This window comes from Pangasianodon hypophthalmus, chromosome 23 (assembly GCF_027358585.1).
Source record: "Pangasianodon hypophthalmus isolate fPanHyp1 chromosome 23, fPanHyp1.pri, whole genome shotgun sequence".
Taxonomy (NCBI): domain Eukaryota; kingdom Metazoa; phylum Chordata; class Actinopteri; order Siluriformes; family Pangasiidae; genus Pangasianodon; species Pangasianodon hypophthalmus.
In genome coordinates, this window is record NC_069732.1 from 8269579 (window position 1) to 8283643 (window position 14065).

The 14065-nt window shown below is 37.0% G+C and overlaps 1 protein-coding gene across 1 annotated transcript in view; it reads left to right on the top strand.

Moving 5' to 3' along the window:
• Positions 1-462: 462 nt before the first annotated feature.
• Positions 463-14065, top strand: part of LOC113536074 (uncharacterized) — a 30698-nt gene continuing 17095 nt past the window's right edge. Inside the window, exons 1-18 of the mRNA XM_053228689.1 lie at positions 463-621; positions 840-990; positions 3101-3210; positions 3405-3567; positions 4216-4325; positions 4443-4599; positions 5898-6010; positions 6107-6266; positions 6601-6719; positions 6839-6995; positions 8071-8183; positions 8279-8438; positions 8712-8821; positions 8939-9095; positions 12353-12465; positions 12565-12724; positions 13059-13177; positions 13279-13435. Coding sequence (XP_053084664.1) covers positions 564-621; positions 840-990; positions 3101-3210; positions 3405-3567; positions 4216-4325; positions 4443-4599; positions 5898-6010; positions 6107-6266; positions 6601-6719; positions 6839-6995; positions 8071-8183; positions 8279-8438; positions 8712-8821; positions 8939-9095; positions 12353-12465; positions 12565-12724; positions 13059-13177; positions 13279-13435 — 2387 coding nt within the window. The 5' untranslated portion in view covers positions 463-563. The remainder of the gene's footprint in view (positions 622-839; positions 991-3100; positions 3211-3404; positions 3568-4215; positions 4326-4442; positions 4600-5897; positions 6011-6106; positions 6267-6600; positions 6720-6838; positions 6996-8070; positions 8184-8278; positions 8439-8711; positions 8822-8938; positions 9096-12352; positions 12466-12564; positions 12725-13058; positions 13178-13278; positions 13436-14065) is intronic.

Here is a 14065-nt window from a genome sequence, read left to right on the forward strand (position 1 = left end):
AAACTCTTCCCTTTTGTTATGATAAAGCTGACAGTTGACTGTGGAATATTTAGGAGCGAGGAAATTTCATGACTGGATTTGTTGCACAGGTGGCATCCTATGACAGTTCCACGCTGGAATTCACTGAGCTCCTGAGAGCGGCCCATTCTTTCACAAATGTTTGTAAAAACAGTCTGCATGCCTAAGTGCTTGATTTTATACACCTGTGGCCAGGCCAAGTGATTAGGACACCTGATTCTGATCATTTGGATGGGTGACCCAATACTTTTGGTAATATAGTGTATATATAGTCTTCAAGTCTCCAAATCCACAAGCAGACCCACTTCAATCCCAACAAACAATATGGAAGGTATTCCTGTGAGAAGCCTGCAACTTTGGAACCAGTTAATGATTATTTTACAGTTCACTGACTTACCATTCAAATGGTGAGTGGTGTATTTATTTTAACGTGACACGTGGGACTTTCTTTAAACTTGAACTTTTGGAACCTGTGATTCCAAAGACCATCCTACCTGTGGCTTATTATATATAAAGCAGATACAGTGAATGTATTTGCAAGAAGGATGAGAATATACTTGTTGATTGTGCTGGGGTCTGTTTTCCCAGATTCCTTCAGTAAAGGTAGTATTATTAATTATATTAAATGACAGTCATTTAATACTGCAAAATACAGAAGTGATTTATTTTGTATATTGCACATTGTTTAGTGCTCTAATGCTTTTACTTTGTGAAGCGGATGGATTAAACTGAGTGTACTTATTTTAACATGATAATTTATCAATTATTATGCAATTACAAATAGATTGTGCAAATATTCCGCATTGTTGGGCTTTCTGCAGGCCAAGAGCTGAAGGTGGATGTGGACTTCCGTGGAGATGATGTTCTGCAGATTTACTCCCCAGATGCCCAGCACTGTCAGCTCGCCTGCACACAGCACCATTCCTGTTTATTCTTCACATTTATCCGAGCTGATTGGAGCAAAGACAACAGGTTAGACAGTAGACATAGTGAAAACTATAGACATTTCAGAGATATTGCTTTAAGTTGTTCTATCTTCAATTTATTCTCTACTGTTTAGGTAGGATTCTGACTTTTGTGTACTATCTACATGACTCTACTTGTTGGATCTAGATTCATGCCACTAGTATTGTTGATTCTGTAGTGTTCTTTGGAAGTGTCTGTTTGTCTATGCTAATTAGTTGTCTCAGGTATCAGTTTCCCTTAAGGTATGAATTACTAAGGGCTTACTAAGATATACTGAAGGCTATCCGAGTGTCTGTAGGGGTCAGAAGCAAATTCTGCAATGGTTAGAAGGTTAAATTTAGTTAGAAAGTGTTTAGTAGTGCTTGTTACCTCTTCTTGTTCAATTAGTGTCACCAGTTCCCTCTCAACTCTACTTAAACTCACTGACCTCACACCTGACTGGGCTGGGGACATGTGCATCATACTCTCTGTATCTGTCTGCATCTCTGTCATCACATCTCACAGACCCAGAAGCTCTTATCCACAAACCAGAGGCTGAACTACCAGTAACCATCTACCTTCCACTGTTGTCTCAATCTCTAACAGCGGTGGTAGGTGGGCTCTGAAACTGCCAGTCTGCTGTAAAGCTGATTTCATCTCAGCTTTAGCTTCCCATTACTCTCTTCACTTTATGACACTAACTGAGACCTGGATCTCTCCACAGAACTCGGGTACACTGGCTGCTCTATCCTCTGCTTATGCTTATGCTTTCTCTCACACTCCACGAGAACCTAGCAGGGGTGGTGGTACAGGTTTGCTGTTGTCTCCGAGATGGTGCTTCACACCCCTCTCCCTGTCTCACCTCAAAATCTCATCCGTCGAATTCCATGCATTTACCTCTCCTATCAACCTTCTCATCACTGTCACCTATGAGACTTACTTGAAGAAATGGACATGCTTCTCAGGCTTTTCCCTACTGACAGCACCCCTCTTACTGTCCTTGGAGACTTCGACCTCCCTTCTTGACAAGCTTCTGTCCTCTTGCCTTCTTCCTCTTCTACATTCCTTCACCCTAACATTCAACAGCTGCCCTCCCACACACAAGGGAGGAAATGTCCTGGATCTGGTCTTCAGTCACCCCTCTCCATCTACAGACATCAATGCTACCTCACTCCACATCTCCGATCATCAGTTGGTATCCTTCACCATCACCCTCCCTATCCTGCCTAAAATCAGCTATCAATATTTCTCTCCCACTTGCCGAAACCTCCACTCTATCTCCCCACAAGGCTCAGTACTTGGTCCTCTTCTGTTCTCCCTCTATACTCAATCTCTTGGTGAGGTCATATCCTCACATGGGTTTTCATACTACTGCTATTCAGATGACATTCAACTCATCCTCTCCTTCCCTCCCTCCCTCCCTCCCTCCCTCCCTCAGACAGTCATGTTTCTGCTCAGATCTCAGCAGGAATTATGAAAATCTTACAACAACAATTTTGTAAAAGTCTGGCACCTTGTATTACTTTTGAAAAAAAAAGTAAACAATTTTTGAAAATAAAATTGATTTACTAAAATGTCATGTGACAGGAAATTATTTTACAATAATCATGGTTGTGTGTCAAGGTCAGTAATTAAAATCATTTGAAAATGTGACACAAAATATTTGTTCATCATAAGAAACAATGACTTTCTTACACCATGCTAATATTTCAGGAAAACAAGTCAACAAACAAAAGTTATTTAAATTGTAATGTAAAATGTTTTTTTTCTATTTCTTTAAATAATAGTACCATATCATCGTGCCAAACTATTTGTTTTAGTAACACTTATTTATGGTCCAATCGAAGTAACACAGAAAAAACCTCTCTAAATGGTCAGATGTTCTTTAAAGATGAGATGGATTCTGTCTTTATATTTAACTTCTAATATTTCAGAAAAACTTGTATAGTTGACTTTAACGTTGATGATATTGGCAGAAGGGACTCGTTTTAAGGTGACCATCTGTGAGCAAGCTGTTTTGTAGCATATATAAGCCAAGAAGTTTATGCTGTATGGTGTTAATGTGTATGGTGTTAATTCTGCATTCATCAGACAATGCAGTAAGTCAACAACACATTAAAACTGCTTACTTTTAAAGGAAATTCTACTGCTACCTGAAGCACACAGCCACCGGATTCCCGTCTCAGGTTGCAGACCTGAAGGGTGTGACCTCAGGCTTCAAACTCAAGCATCAGGACTACAAAACACGTGAGTCCAACATTTTTTTTTTGTCAAAACGTTAAGGTTAAACAATTCTTTAGTTTGTGACTACAACTCCTGGTGTACTATTATAAGACACTAAACTGTTTTGTTTTTGTATTACAGATGTTTTGTGATGCTAAATGTCATATGTGCCTGTACTATAAAGAATTAAAAAATTGCTTTATTTTTCATCTCCTCAGATGCCTGTCTGTCATCTACATATCAAGATGTAGATTTCACAGGATCAGACTATCTCCAGCTGACCTTAAATACTTCTGATGACTGCCAGAAGCAATGCACCCGTGATCCAGACTGCAAATTTTTTTCATTCACAACAGAGACCTTCCCAGATGCAGAAACAAGGTAAAAAGCATCGTTTTAAAATTACTAGACCATATTAACGATATTCAGAAAAACAAGTCCAAACAATATGTCAATATTTATGTGTGGAATGTTATTTACTTTATTTACCTTTATTTATCTTTATTTACCTTAAACCTGAATTTCAGGGTAGAATTTTGTTGTTACAGCAAATAGTCAGATATTGGCACTGGATTTAATATAGCTTGTGTCCTGAGTGATAGTGGCCTGAGATAGTAATGTTATTTTGTTAATAAGAAAGGTAGAGAACAATTTCAGACATATTTAGGCAAAGAAGGGCATTCACTGGTCAAAATATAATAACCTGTTTAAAGAAAAAAAATGACAAGGAGCCACTCAGGCACTGCAAAGAGTCAGCTCTTATTGGTGAATTGAATCAACTTATCTGACTTACTGAAAAGATACAGAATTAGCATCACTGGGCTACTGAGTGAACATCACACAAGAAATTTTGATTTAAGTTCCATGTCAGAATCACAAGTACCTGAAACATGCCAGTACAATCTGTGTGCTTATCTCACAATTTCACTATTAACTCTTTAAAATATGTGCTTAACTGAACACTGAATATGACAAACTGTGTGTATCCTAGTGCATTTTTACAAGTTAAAGTTGCTGATCTCTGTGCAGGAAAAAATGCTTTCTAAAATTCGGCTGGAACGTTCCAATACCATCAGTCCTCATAAAAACACCTGGTCTTGTGTCAGGTTTTTCAGATTCATTGTATAATTCTAAAGAAGGTAAGCCGTTCCTCTCATGACATGTGTTGGTATATAATTCTATAAATGCTATCATTAATATCAGAATTGTAATTTAGTTTTTTCACTTTCTTTTTTTTTCATTACATTCCATCATAGAATGTAAGGAGGAGATCTTTGCCAACACACACTACAGAGGAAATGACTTTGAGAATGTTCCTGCTGCCTCACCTCAACACTGTCAGTTCCTGTGTAGCAGACATCCCCACTGCACCCATTTCACATACACAACTTCAAAATATTCTACTGAGCCCGAGTAAGTGCTACTTCTCCAAAAGTGCTAAATCCAAAAATAACTGCATCCAAACAGGCCAAAATTCTCCATGTCAGATTTTATTTATTTTAACAGTAATTTAAAATATTAATTCGAAGCAAAAATGAACAATGGAAAAACTATGTACTTGTACATCTCCAAACATATTAATTTACATTTTAATCTAATTTAACTCTTGCTGTCAATAGGGCTTTGGTCATGACAATCTTATGAAAACACAATCTCTGCTATGGCATCCAAGGGTGACTCAGTTTTAGAAATGAACTGAGTTGTTAAGGGAGTAGTAGAATGTTTCTACGAAACAGGGCTGAGAATCATATTATCCTATCAATGTTAATGGCAAGGTCTGTGAATTTGTACGCTAATGATTTGGGACCAGTAATGCTTAGGAAAGTTTTAGGAAACTGGTTTTCATCCATAGTTTATGTCCTAAATACATTACATAATGGCTGGTTGAAATGCACGTTCGAAGGTGGATAAGCCCCAAGCCTGCAGAGTTGAACTTATGGATGAGTGCCCCGGCCCTACCTCAGTAAAATGTTTCAGTATGCTGGAGTAAGCAAAGACTCATATAAAATAAGGTGTCTTCTCTGCCTCCCTAGAAGTCATGGACTCCATCTCATTTGAAAAAGCATGTTGAGATAAATTGCACTAACTTTATGAGGCTATATTTAAATAGGTTAGCCTGTTTTCTTTGTTAATGCGAAGTTGGACTAGCATCATTTCCAGTAACTAATATAATATAATATAATATAATATATAGCTAATATAATATTGGCTAGGCAGCAAGGCAAATGCAAGCTAATCATAAATATTGGCTGTTTTCATGATATTTAACTTCTAATTAATTCATGAGCAAGCTACATAGTGTTAGTAATGCCTATGACTAGCAAACACCTTGAGATTGATCTTTGTCTTCAAGAAAAAAGGCATCATTGCTTTAAAACGAAATTCATCTTTTCAACAGTTTTAGATAAGTAATAAAAGTTACTTTTCACATTAAAATATGGCATTATCTTATTTTCCTAAGTTTACTTCTTATATTTTTAATACATTAGTGTAAATTGCACTTTCACTTGCGTACATTTTTGGCTGGATGCTTCTACTTTTATCTAAGTAAAATTTTGTCATGCTATCTATACTTTCATTTAAATATAATTTGTCAGTTTTTTTTTCACCCCTTGTGTCTTTGTTCTGAAAGACAGACTGAAATGCACCACAAAAGAGTGAAAGTCTATGCTTAAATGCCCTGAATATATTAAAACTGATTTTCTCCACAGCATCAATATGCATTGCTTCCTGAAGCATACGCAGAATATAAACCAGCTCGTGTCAGTTACAGAAGAAGAACTTTTTTCTGGATTTCCAACACGAAATTGCAAGCCCTCAAATGGTTTGATTTTTTTTCTACTTGAGCATGCTAAGAGCCTACAGTCTGACTGATCATGCTTTGCCTGGTGTCCACTTAATTCTCATTTTTCTTCCAAAGTTTGGGCAACAACACGCTATGAAGGCCTCGATTTCTTGGGCCATGATTACCGTGATTTTAAAACGGACACATCTGAGATCTGTCGAGAAATGTGCACAAAAGACCCAGATTGCCATTTTTACACTTATGCCCTACCAACTTACCATGATGAGGGCATCAGGTAACTATATAATATAATCTATATTGTAGTCCTTTAAAGTAAGCTCAGTTGAAAACATTAACTTGACAAAGTAGCACAAGATAAAATTAAAATTTTTTATTTAAAAAACCTACTCATTTTAGAACAATGACATATTTATCTATTTGTGAGAGGACATCATGCAAGAAATTTTGATTGAAGTTCCAGGTTGGAATCACAAGTAACTGAAATTCTCAATTCTGTGTGATTATCTCACAATTTCAGTATTAACTCCTCAATATATGCACTTAATTTAACACTGAATATGGCCCACTGTGTGCATTTTTACAAGTTAAAGTTGCTGATCTCTGTGCAGGAAAAAATGCTTTCTAAAATTCCGCTGGACTGTTCCAATACCATCAGTCCTCAAAAAAACACCTGGTCTTGTGTCAGGTTTTTCAGCTTCATTGCAAAAGACTAATGGATTTAAAGAAAGTAAGCAATTTCTCTCATGATATGTGTTGGTGTATAATTCTATAAATGTTATAATTAATATAATAATTTTAACAAACATAATCATTTTTCACTTTCTTTTTCATTACATTCCATCATAGAATGTAAGGAGGAGATCTTTGCCAACATACACTACAGAGGAAATGACTTTGAGAATGTTCCTGCTGCCTCACCTGAACACTGTCAGTTCCTGTGTAGCACACATCCCCGCTGCACCCATTTCACATACACAACTTTCAGTTATTCCAGTGATCCGAAGTAAGTGCTACTTAGAAAAAGGAGTCTAATAAACACATCTGTAAGACTTTTTGGGTAAAATCAAAAATAACTGCATCCAAACAGTTCAAATTTGTCCTTGTCAAATTTTATGGTACAATAATTTAAAATATGTAATTGAAGAAAAATGAACAATGGAAATACTGCCTGTCTTCTACACCTCCAAGTACAGTATATTAATTTACATTTTAATCTACTTTAAGTCTCCCTTTGTTGTCATCAGTTGGTCTTTGGTCATGACGATCTTGTGAAAACACAATCTCTTAGATGCTATGGCATCCAAGGGTGATTGTATTTGTAGAAATTAACTGAGGATTTAAGGGAGCAGTGGAATGTTTCTGCACTACAGCGATAGATACAATTTGAAGATGGATAAGCCATAAGCCTGCAGTGTTGAACTTTAGGATGAGCACCCCAGATCTACCTCAGTAAAATATTTCAATATGCTGGAGTAAGCAAAGACCCATCTAAAATAAGGTGTCTTCTTTGCCTCCCTGGAAGGCATTGACTCCATCTTGAGATAAATTGCTAACTGGCTTAAGTCCTTGCTAATGCCAGGTTAGACTAGCATCGATTGCAGTAAACAACAAATTGGCTAGGCAGCAAGTCAGATTTTAGCTACTTAAAATTATTGGCTATTTACATGATATATATTCTCCAATTAATTAATTAGCAAACTACGTAGTGTTAGTCATGCATATGATGATTAAAAATCATCTTCCAACAACTTTAGATAAGTAATAGAGGTTACTTTTCAAATAAAAACATGACTAACTTATTTTGCTCAATTAAAATTTACTTTTTATATTTTTAATACTTGAGTGTATTTAAAAGTAGTTACTATTCTTAATTTCACTTGAGTACATTTTTGGCTGGATACTTCCACTTTTAACTAAGATTTGTCATGCTATCTATACTTTCACTTAAGTATAATTTCTTAGTATTTTTTCACCCCGGTGTATTTGCTCTGAAGGACAGACTGAAATGCATCACAAAAGAGTGAAAGTCAATATTCAAATGCCCTGAATATTTTAAAACTGATTTTTTTCCCCTACAGCATCAATATGCATTGCTTCCTGAAGCATACGCAGAATGTAAACCAGCTCGTGCCATTTACAGAAGGAGAACTTTTTTCTGGATTTCCAACACGAAATTGCAAGCCCTCAAATGGTTCGTTTTCTACTTGAGCATGCTAAGAGCCTACAGTTTAACCTATCATGCTTTGCGTGGTCTTTGCTTAATTTATTTATGTTTTTCTCCCCAAGTTTGGGCAACAACACGCTATGAAGGCCTTCATTTCTTGGGCCATGATTACCGTGATTTTAAAACGGACACATCTGAGATTTGTCAAGAAATGTGTACAAAAGATCCAGATTGCCATTTTTACACTTATGCCCTACCAACTTACCATGATGAGAGTATCAGGTAAATATATAATATAATCTGTATTGTAGTGCTGTAAAATAAGATCAGTCAAAAACAATAACTTGACAAAGTAGCACAGAATCAAATTAAAAATCTATTTATGAGTGGACATCATGCAAGAAATTTTTATTTAAGTTCAAGGTCAGTATTGAGAATAACTCCACTCTTTGTACTTAAATTCCACTCTTTGTACTTATCTCACAATTTCAGTATTAACCTACTGTGTGTATCCTAGTGTATTTTTACAAGTTAAAGTTGCTGATCTCTGTGCAGGAAAAGATGCTTTCTAAAATTCCGCTGGAACGTTCCAATACCATCAGTCCTCAAAAAAACATCTGGTCTTGTGTCAGGTTTTTCAGATTCATTGTATAAGACTAAAGAAGGTAAGCCGTTCTTCTCACTGTATATGTTGGTATATAATTGTATAAATGTTCAAATTACTATCATAAGTTTAATAAACATAATTGTTTTTCACGTTCTTTTCTTTACATCCATCATAGAATGTAAGGAGGAGATCTTTGCCAACATACACTACAGAGGAAATGACTTTGAGAATGTTCCTGCTGCCTCACCTCAACACTGTCAGTTCCTGTGTAGCAGACATCCCCACTGCACCCATTTCACATACACAACTTCAAAATATTCTACTAAGCCTGAGTAAGTGCTACTTAGAAAAAGGAGTCTAATAAACACATCTGTAAGACATTTTGAATAAATCCAATGTTAACTGGCTAGGTTAAAAAAACTACCTGTCCTCTACACCTTCAAACATATTATTTTACACGTTAATCTTCTTTAAGTCTTACTTTGGGGCCATCAGTAGGGCTTTGGTTATGACAATCTTATGAAAACACAATCTTGTAAATGCTATGGAATCCAAGGGCAATTCACTTTTAGAAATTAACTGAGGTGTTAAAGTGTAACATCTAGCACAGATGTTTCTCCTCCAGATCACCAGAGGGCACCCTCCTTATAATAGGGTTATCCTACTCATTTCCTGTTGGGTTCCATGAAAAGTAAATGGACTCTCAGACACACTGCGAAGACTTACAGTTTGCCCGCCATTCCTGTGAGCTGTGACCTGTGCTTGTTAGATTGCTATCTTGTGTATGACCTTGCCTCATTTTGTTTTTGTCTTTACCTAATCCTTTGGGCCTCTTCAGCTTACTGATTTTTTTGGTATTTTGACCACTTGTTTTCTGACTTTTTGGATTGTGGTTTGAAAAAAAAAAAGATTTCTAATGAAATGTGCCATCATTTGCCAGCACACCATCACAAGTTGTGAGGGATATTGATAAAATTCACCAGGTGGTCACCCCGCTAACTGGAAGGGCATTAACCTGGGCTACTGCAACCTTTGACCCCATGATGACTCTGGGGTGGCTGGTAATTTTATGGATGAGACCATGGCTCAGATGCTTAACATCTTTCTTGTCCCTCTCACAGGCACCTTGATAAAGCTGTTGATGGCATTCCAACTCCTTCTCCGAATGCACACTGGCATATTACATATTGAAACACTCTTGTTTATGGTCACCAAATCACCCCTTAACCCCATTGTTCTAGGCTTCCCCTGGCTGTTTACCCATGATCCACAAATCTCCTGGAAACAAAGTGAGTTCAATGCCTGGAATGAAATGTGCTTTAACAACTGTCATTCTGCATGCATAGAAAGCCCAGAAATCTAGAATGAGGTGAAAATCACAGAACCCTACACTGATCTAGCAGAAGTGTTTAGTTTATGGAACTATACCATAGACCTTCTTGTAGGTAAAATGCCCCCTAGGGGACAAGCTTATCCACTATCTCTTCCAGAAACTAAGGCTATGGAAGGAATGCATCACCGAAGTCCTGGCTCAAGACTACATTCATCCCTCTACCCTACCCGCCACTGCCGGGTTCTTTGTGGAGAAAAAATATGGCATACTCAGACCTTGTATTGATTACTAGGGATTGAATGCCTTCACAGTGAAATACTGCTATCCTCTAACACTAGTTCCTTCCACTATTGAACTGGTGAGAGGAGCAAAGTTTTTCACTAAACTTGACCTGCGAAGTGCATATAATTTGATCTGCATCAGAGAGAGTGACAAGTGGAAGATGCCGTTCATCAATAACGCATGTCACTATGAATAGCTGGTGATGCCATATGGTCTTGTAAATGCTCCATCTGTGTTCCAGGCATTCATTAATGAAGTACTCCAAGACTTCCTGAATTCCCGTGTTGTAATTCACATTGACAATACCTTCATCTACTCCAAGTCGGAAAAGGAATGTGTTCTACAGGTATGAGCTGTCCTGAAAATACTCCTTGAAAACCATCTGTATGTTAAGCTGAAGAAGTGTGAATTTCATGAAACTTCAGTCAAGTTCCTAGGGAACCTCTTGGATGAGAAGAGGGTGGAGATAGATCAAATGAAGGTAGAAGCAGTCATGTCTTGGCTGCAGCCCAAAACGGAAAAGGACCTGCAATGCTTCCTCGGCTTTTCCAAACTTGTACTGGTGTTTCATCTGAGGATTCAGCACAGTGACTGCCCCCTTGACTTCCCTTCTCAAATGGAAACCCAAGAGCCTGAGGTGGAACCCTGATGTTGAACATGCATTCCAATCCCTGAAACAAAGATTCACAACCACTCCCATACTCCGCTACCCTGAGAAACCCTGAGAAACCACATGGATTCTCAGACACATCGCAAAGCCCTACAGTTTGCCTGCCATTCTTGTGAGCCGTGTTGGTTGGACAGCTGTCTTGTGTATGACCTTGCCTATCTCTCTTTTTGTTTTGTCTCTGCTTAAATCTTTGGACCTGTTTGCCTTTCTGATTTTTGGTATTTTGACCCTGCCTTGTTCTCTGACTACGTTTTTGAATTGTGGTTTGGATTTGTTTGCAAAAAATGGATTTTCTGGTATTGACCCTGCTCAGTTTGACTCTGCCCTGTCTCTTGGCTCTTTTTACCAGAGGCTGAAAAATTGAATTTCCCACATGTTTTGAGGGGGTGCCCATGTTGATCATTGAATTTCTTTGTGATGTCACACTCCACAGTAGTGCGACAGTAATGGCTCATATGAAAGTAGACATGCAGGGCTTTAAGAATTTGCAGTTTTTAAATTGCAATTTAATAATTGTGAGTAGTTGAATATTCCTACACTACAGTGGTGAGAATCATATTATCCCATCAATGTTACTAGCAAGGTCTGTGAATTTATACACTAATGATTTGGGACCAGTAATGCTTACTAAAGTTTTAGGAAACTGTTTTTCATCCATAGCTTGTCCTAAATGCATTATATAAGGGCTGGTTGGATCAGTGAAAAGAAAGAATGTAGTGGGATCCAAGTGGGGTATTTGGGAGAGTGGAAGAGGTGATGAGAGTTCAGTTTAGTATCCATCAGTTTCAGTTCAGCATCCAGTTGAGTTATTCAATTATGAAAAAACGATTGTGCTAGTTCATCATCTGCGATTACCTTCTCATGCTACACAATGTAGTTACTGGTACAACTATCCATGCGTGTTCGAAGATGGATAATATTTGAAGTCGCATAAGCCACAAGGCTGCAGTGTTGAACTTGAGGATGAACAACCTGGCCCTACCTTAGGAACATGTTTCAATATGCTAGAGTAAGCAAAGACGCATACATAATGAGGCACAGACTCCATCTAATTAGAAATAGCATGTTGAGATAAATTTCACTAATTTGTTAATGTTAACTGTTAATGTCATTTTTAACTAAGATTTTGTCATAGTATCTACTATGATATACTTTATATAGTATACTTTTTTTTAAGTGTAATTTCTGAGCATTCTTTTCAGCACTGGTGTCTTTGTTCTGAAAGACAGACTGAAATGCACCACAAAAGAGTGACAGTCTCTGTTCAAATGCTGTGAATATTTTAAAACTGATTTTCTCCACAGGATCAATATGCATTGCTTCCTGAAGCATACGCAGAATATAAATCAGCTCGTGTCAGTTACAGAAGAAGAACTTTTTTCTGGATTTCCAACACGAAATTGCAAGCCCTCAAATGGTTTGATTTTTTTTCTACTTGAGCATGCTAAGACGCTACAGATTGACTGATCATGCTTTGCCTGGTCTTCTCTTTAATTTATTGTTTTTTGTCTCCAAGTTTGGGCAACAACACGCTATGAAGGCCTCCACTTCTTGGGCCATGATTACCGTGATTTTAAAACGGACACATCCGAGATCTGTCGAGAAATGTGCACAAAAGACCCAGATTGCCAATTTTACAGTTATGTCCTACCCTCTTACCGTGATGAGGGCATCAGGTAACTATATAATATAATCTCTATTGTAGTGCTGTAAAATAAACTCAGTTGAAAACATTAACTTGATAAAGTAGCACAAGATAAAATTAAAAATCTTTATTTAAAAAACCTACTCATTTTAGAACAATGACATATTTATCTATTTGTGAGAAGACATCATGCAAGAAATTTTGATTTAAATTCAAGGTTGGAATCACAAGTAACTGAAATTCTCAATTCTGTGTGATTATCTCACAATTTCAGTATTAACTCCTCAATATATGCACTTAATTTAACACTGAATATGGCCCACTGTGTGCATTTTTACAAGTTAAAGTTGCTGATCTCTGTGCAGGAAAAAATGCTTTCTAAAATTCCGCTGGAATGTTCCAATACCATCAGTCCTCAAAAAAACACCTGGTCTTGTGTCAGGTTTTCCAGATTCATTGCAAAAGACTAATGGATTTAAAGAAAGTAAGCAATTTCTCTCATGATATGTGTTGATGTATAATTCTATAATTAATTATAATAAGCATAATCATTTTTGACTTTCTTTTTTTTACATTCCGTCATAGAATGTAAGGAGGAGATCTTTGCCAACATACACTACAGAGGAAATGACTTTGAGAATGTTCCTGCTGCCTCACCTGAACACTGTCAGTTCCTGTGTAGCAGACATCCCCACTGCACCCATTTCACATACACAACTTCAAAATATTCTACTAAGCCTGAGTAAGTGCTACTTAGAAAAAGGAGTCTAATAAACACATCTGTAAGACTTTTTGAATAAATCCAAAAATAACTGCATCTAAACAGGCCATATTTGTCCTTGTCAAATATTATGGAAGAGTAATTTAAAATATGTAATTGAAGCAAAAATGAACAATGGAAAAATTACCTGTCTTCTACACCTCCAAGCATATTAATTTACATTTTAATCTACTTCACGTCTTCCTTTAGTGCTGTCAGTAGGGCTTTGGTCATGACAATCTTATGAAAACACAATCTCTTAAATTCTATTGCTTCTGAGGGTGATTCATTTTTTAGAAATCAGAGTTGTTAAGCGAGTATTGGAATATTTCTACACTACAGTGGTGAGAATCATATTATCCTATCAATGTTAATGGCAAGGTCTGTGAATTTATACACTAATGATTTGGGACCAGTAATGCTTAGGAAAGTTTTAGGAAACTGGTTTTCATCCATAGTTTATGTCCTAAATACATTACATAAAGCCTGGTTGGATCAGTGAAAAGAAAGATTGTAAAGTATAGTGGGATCCAAGGATAGCATTTAAATAATAGCAATAAAGTGTCTGTTAGTGGGATAAGATCTGAACCAGGCAAGAGTCTGTAACACCAA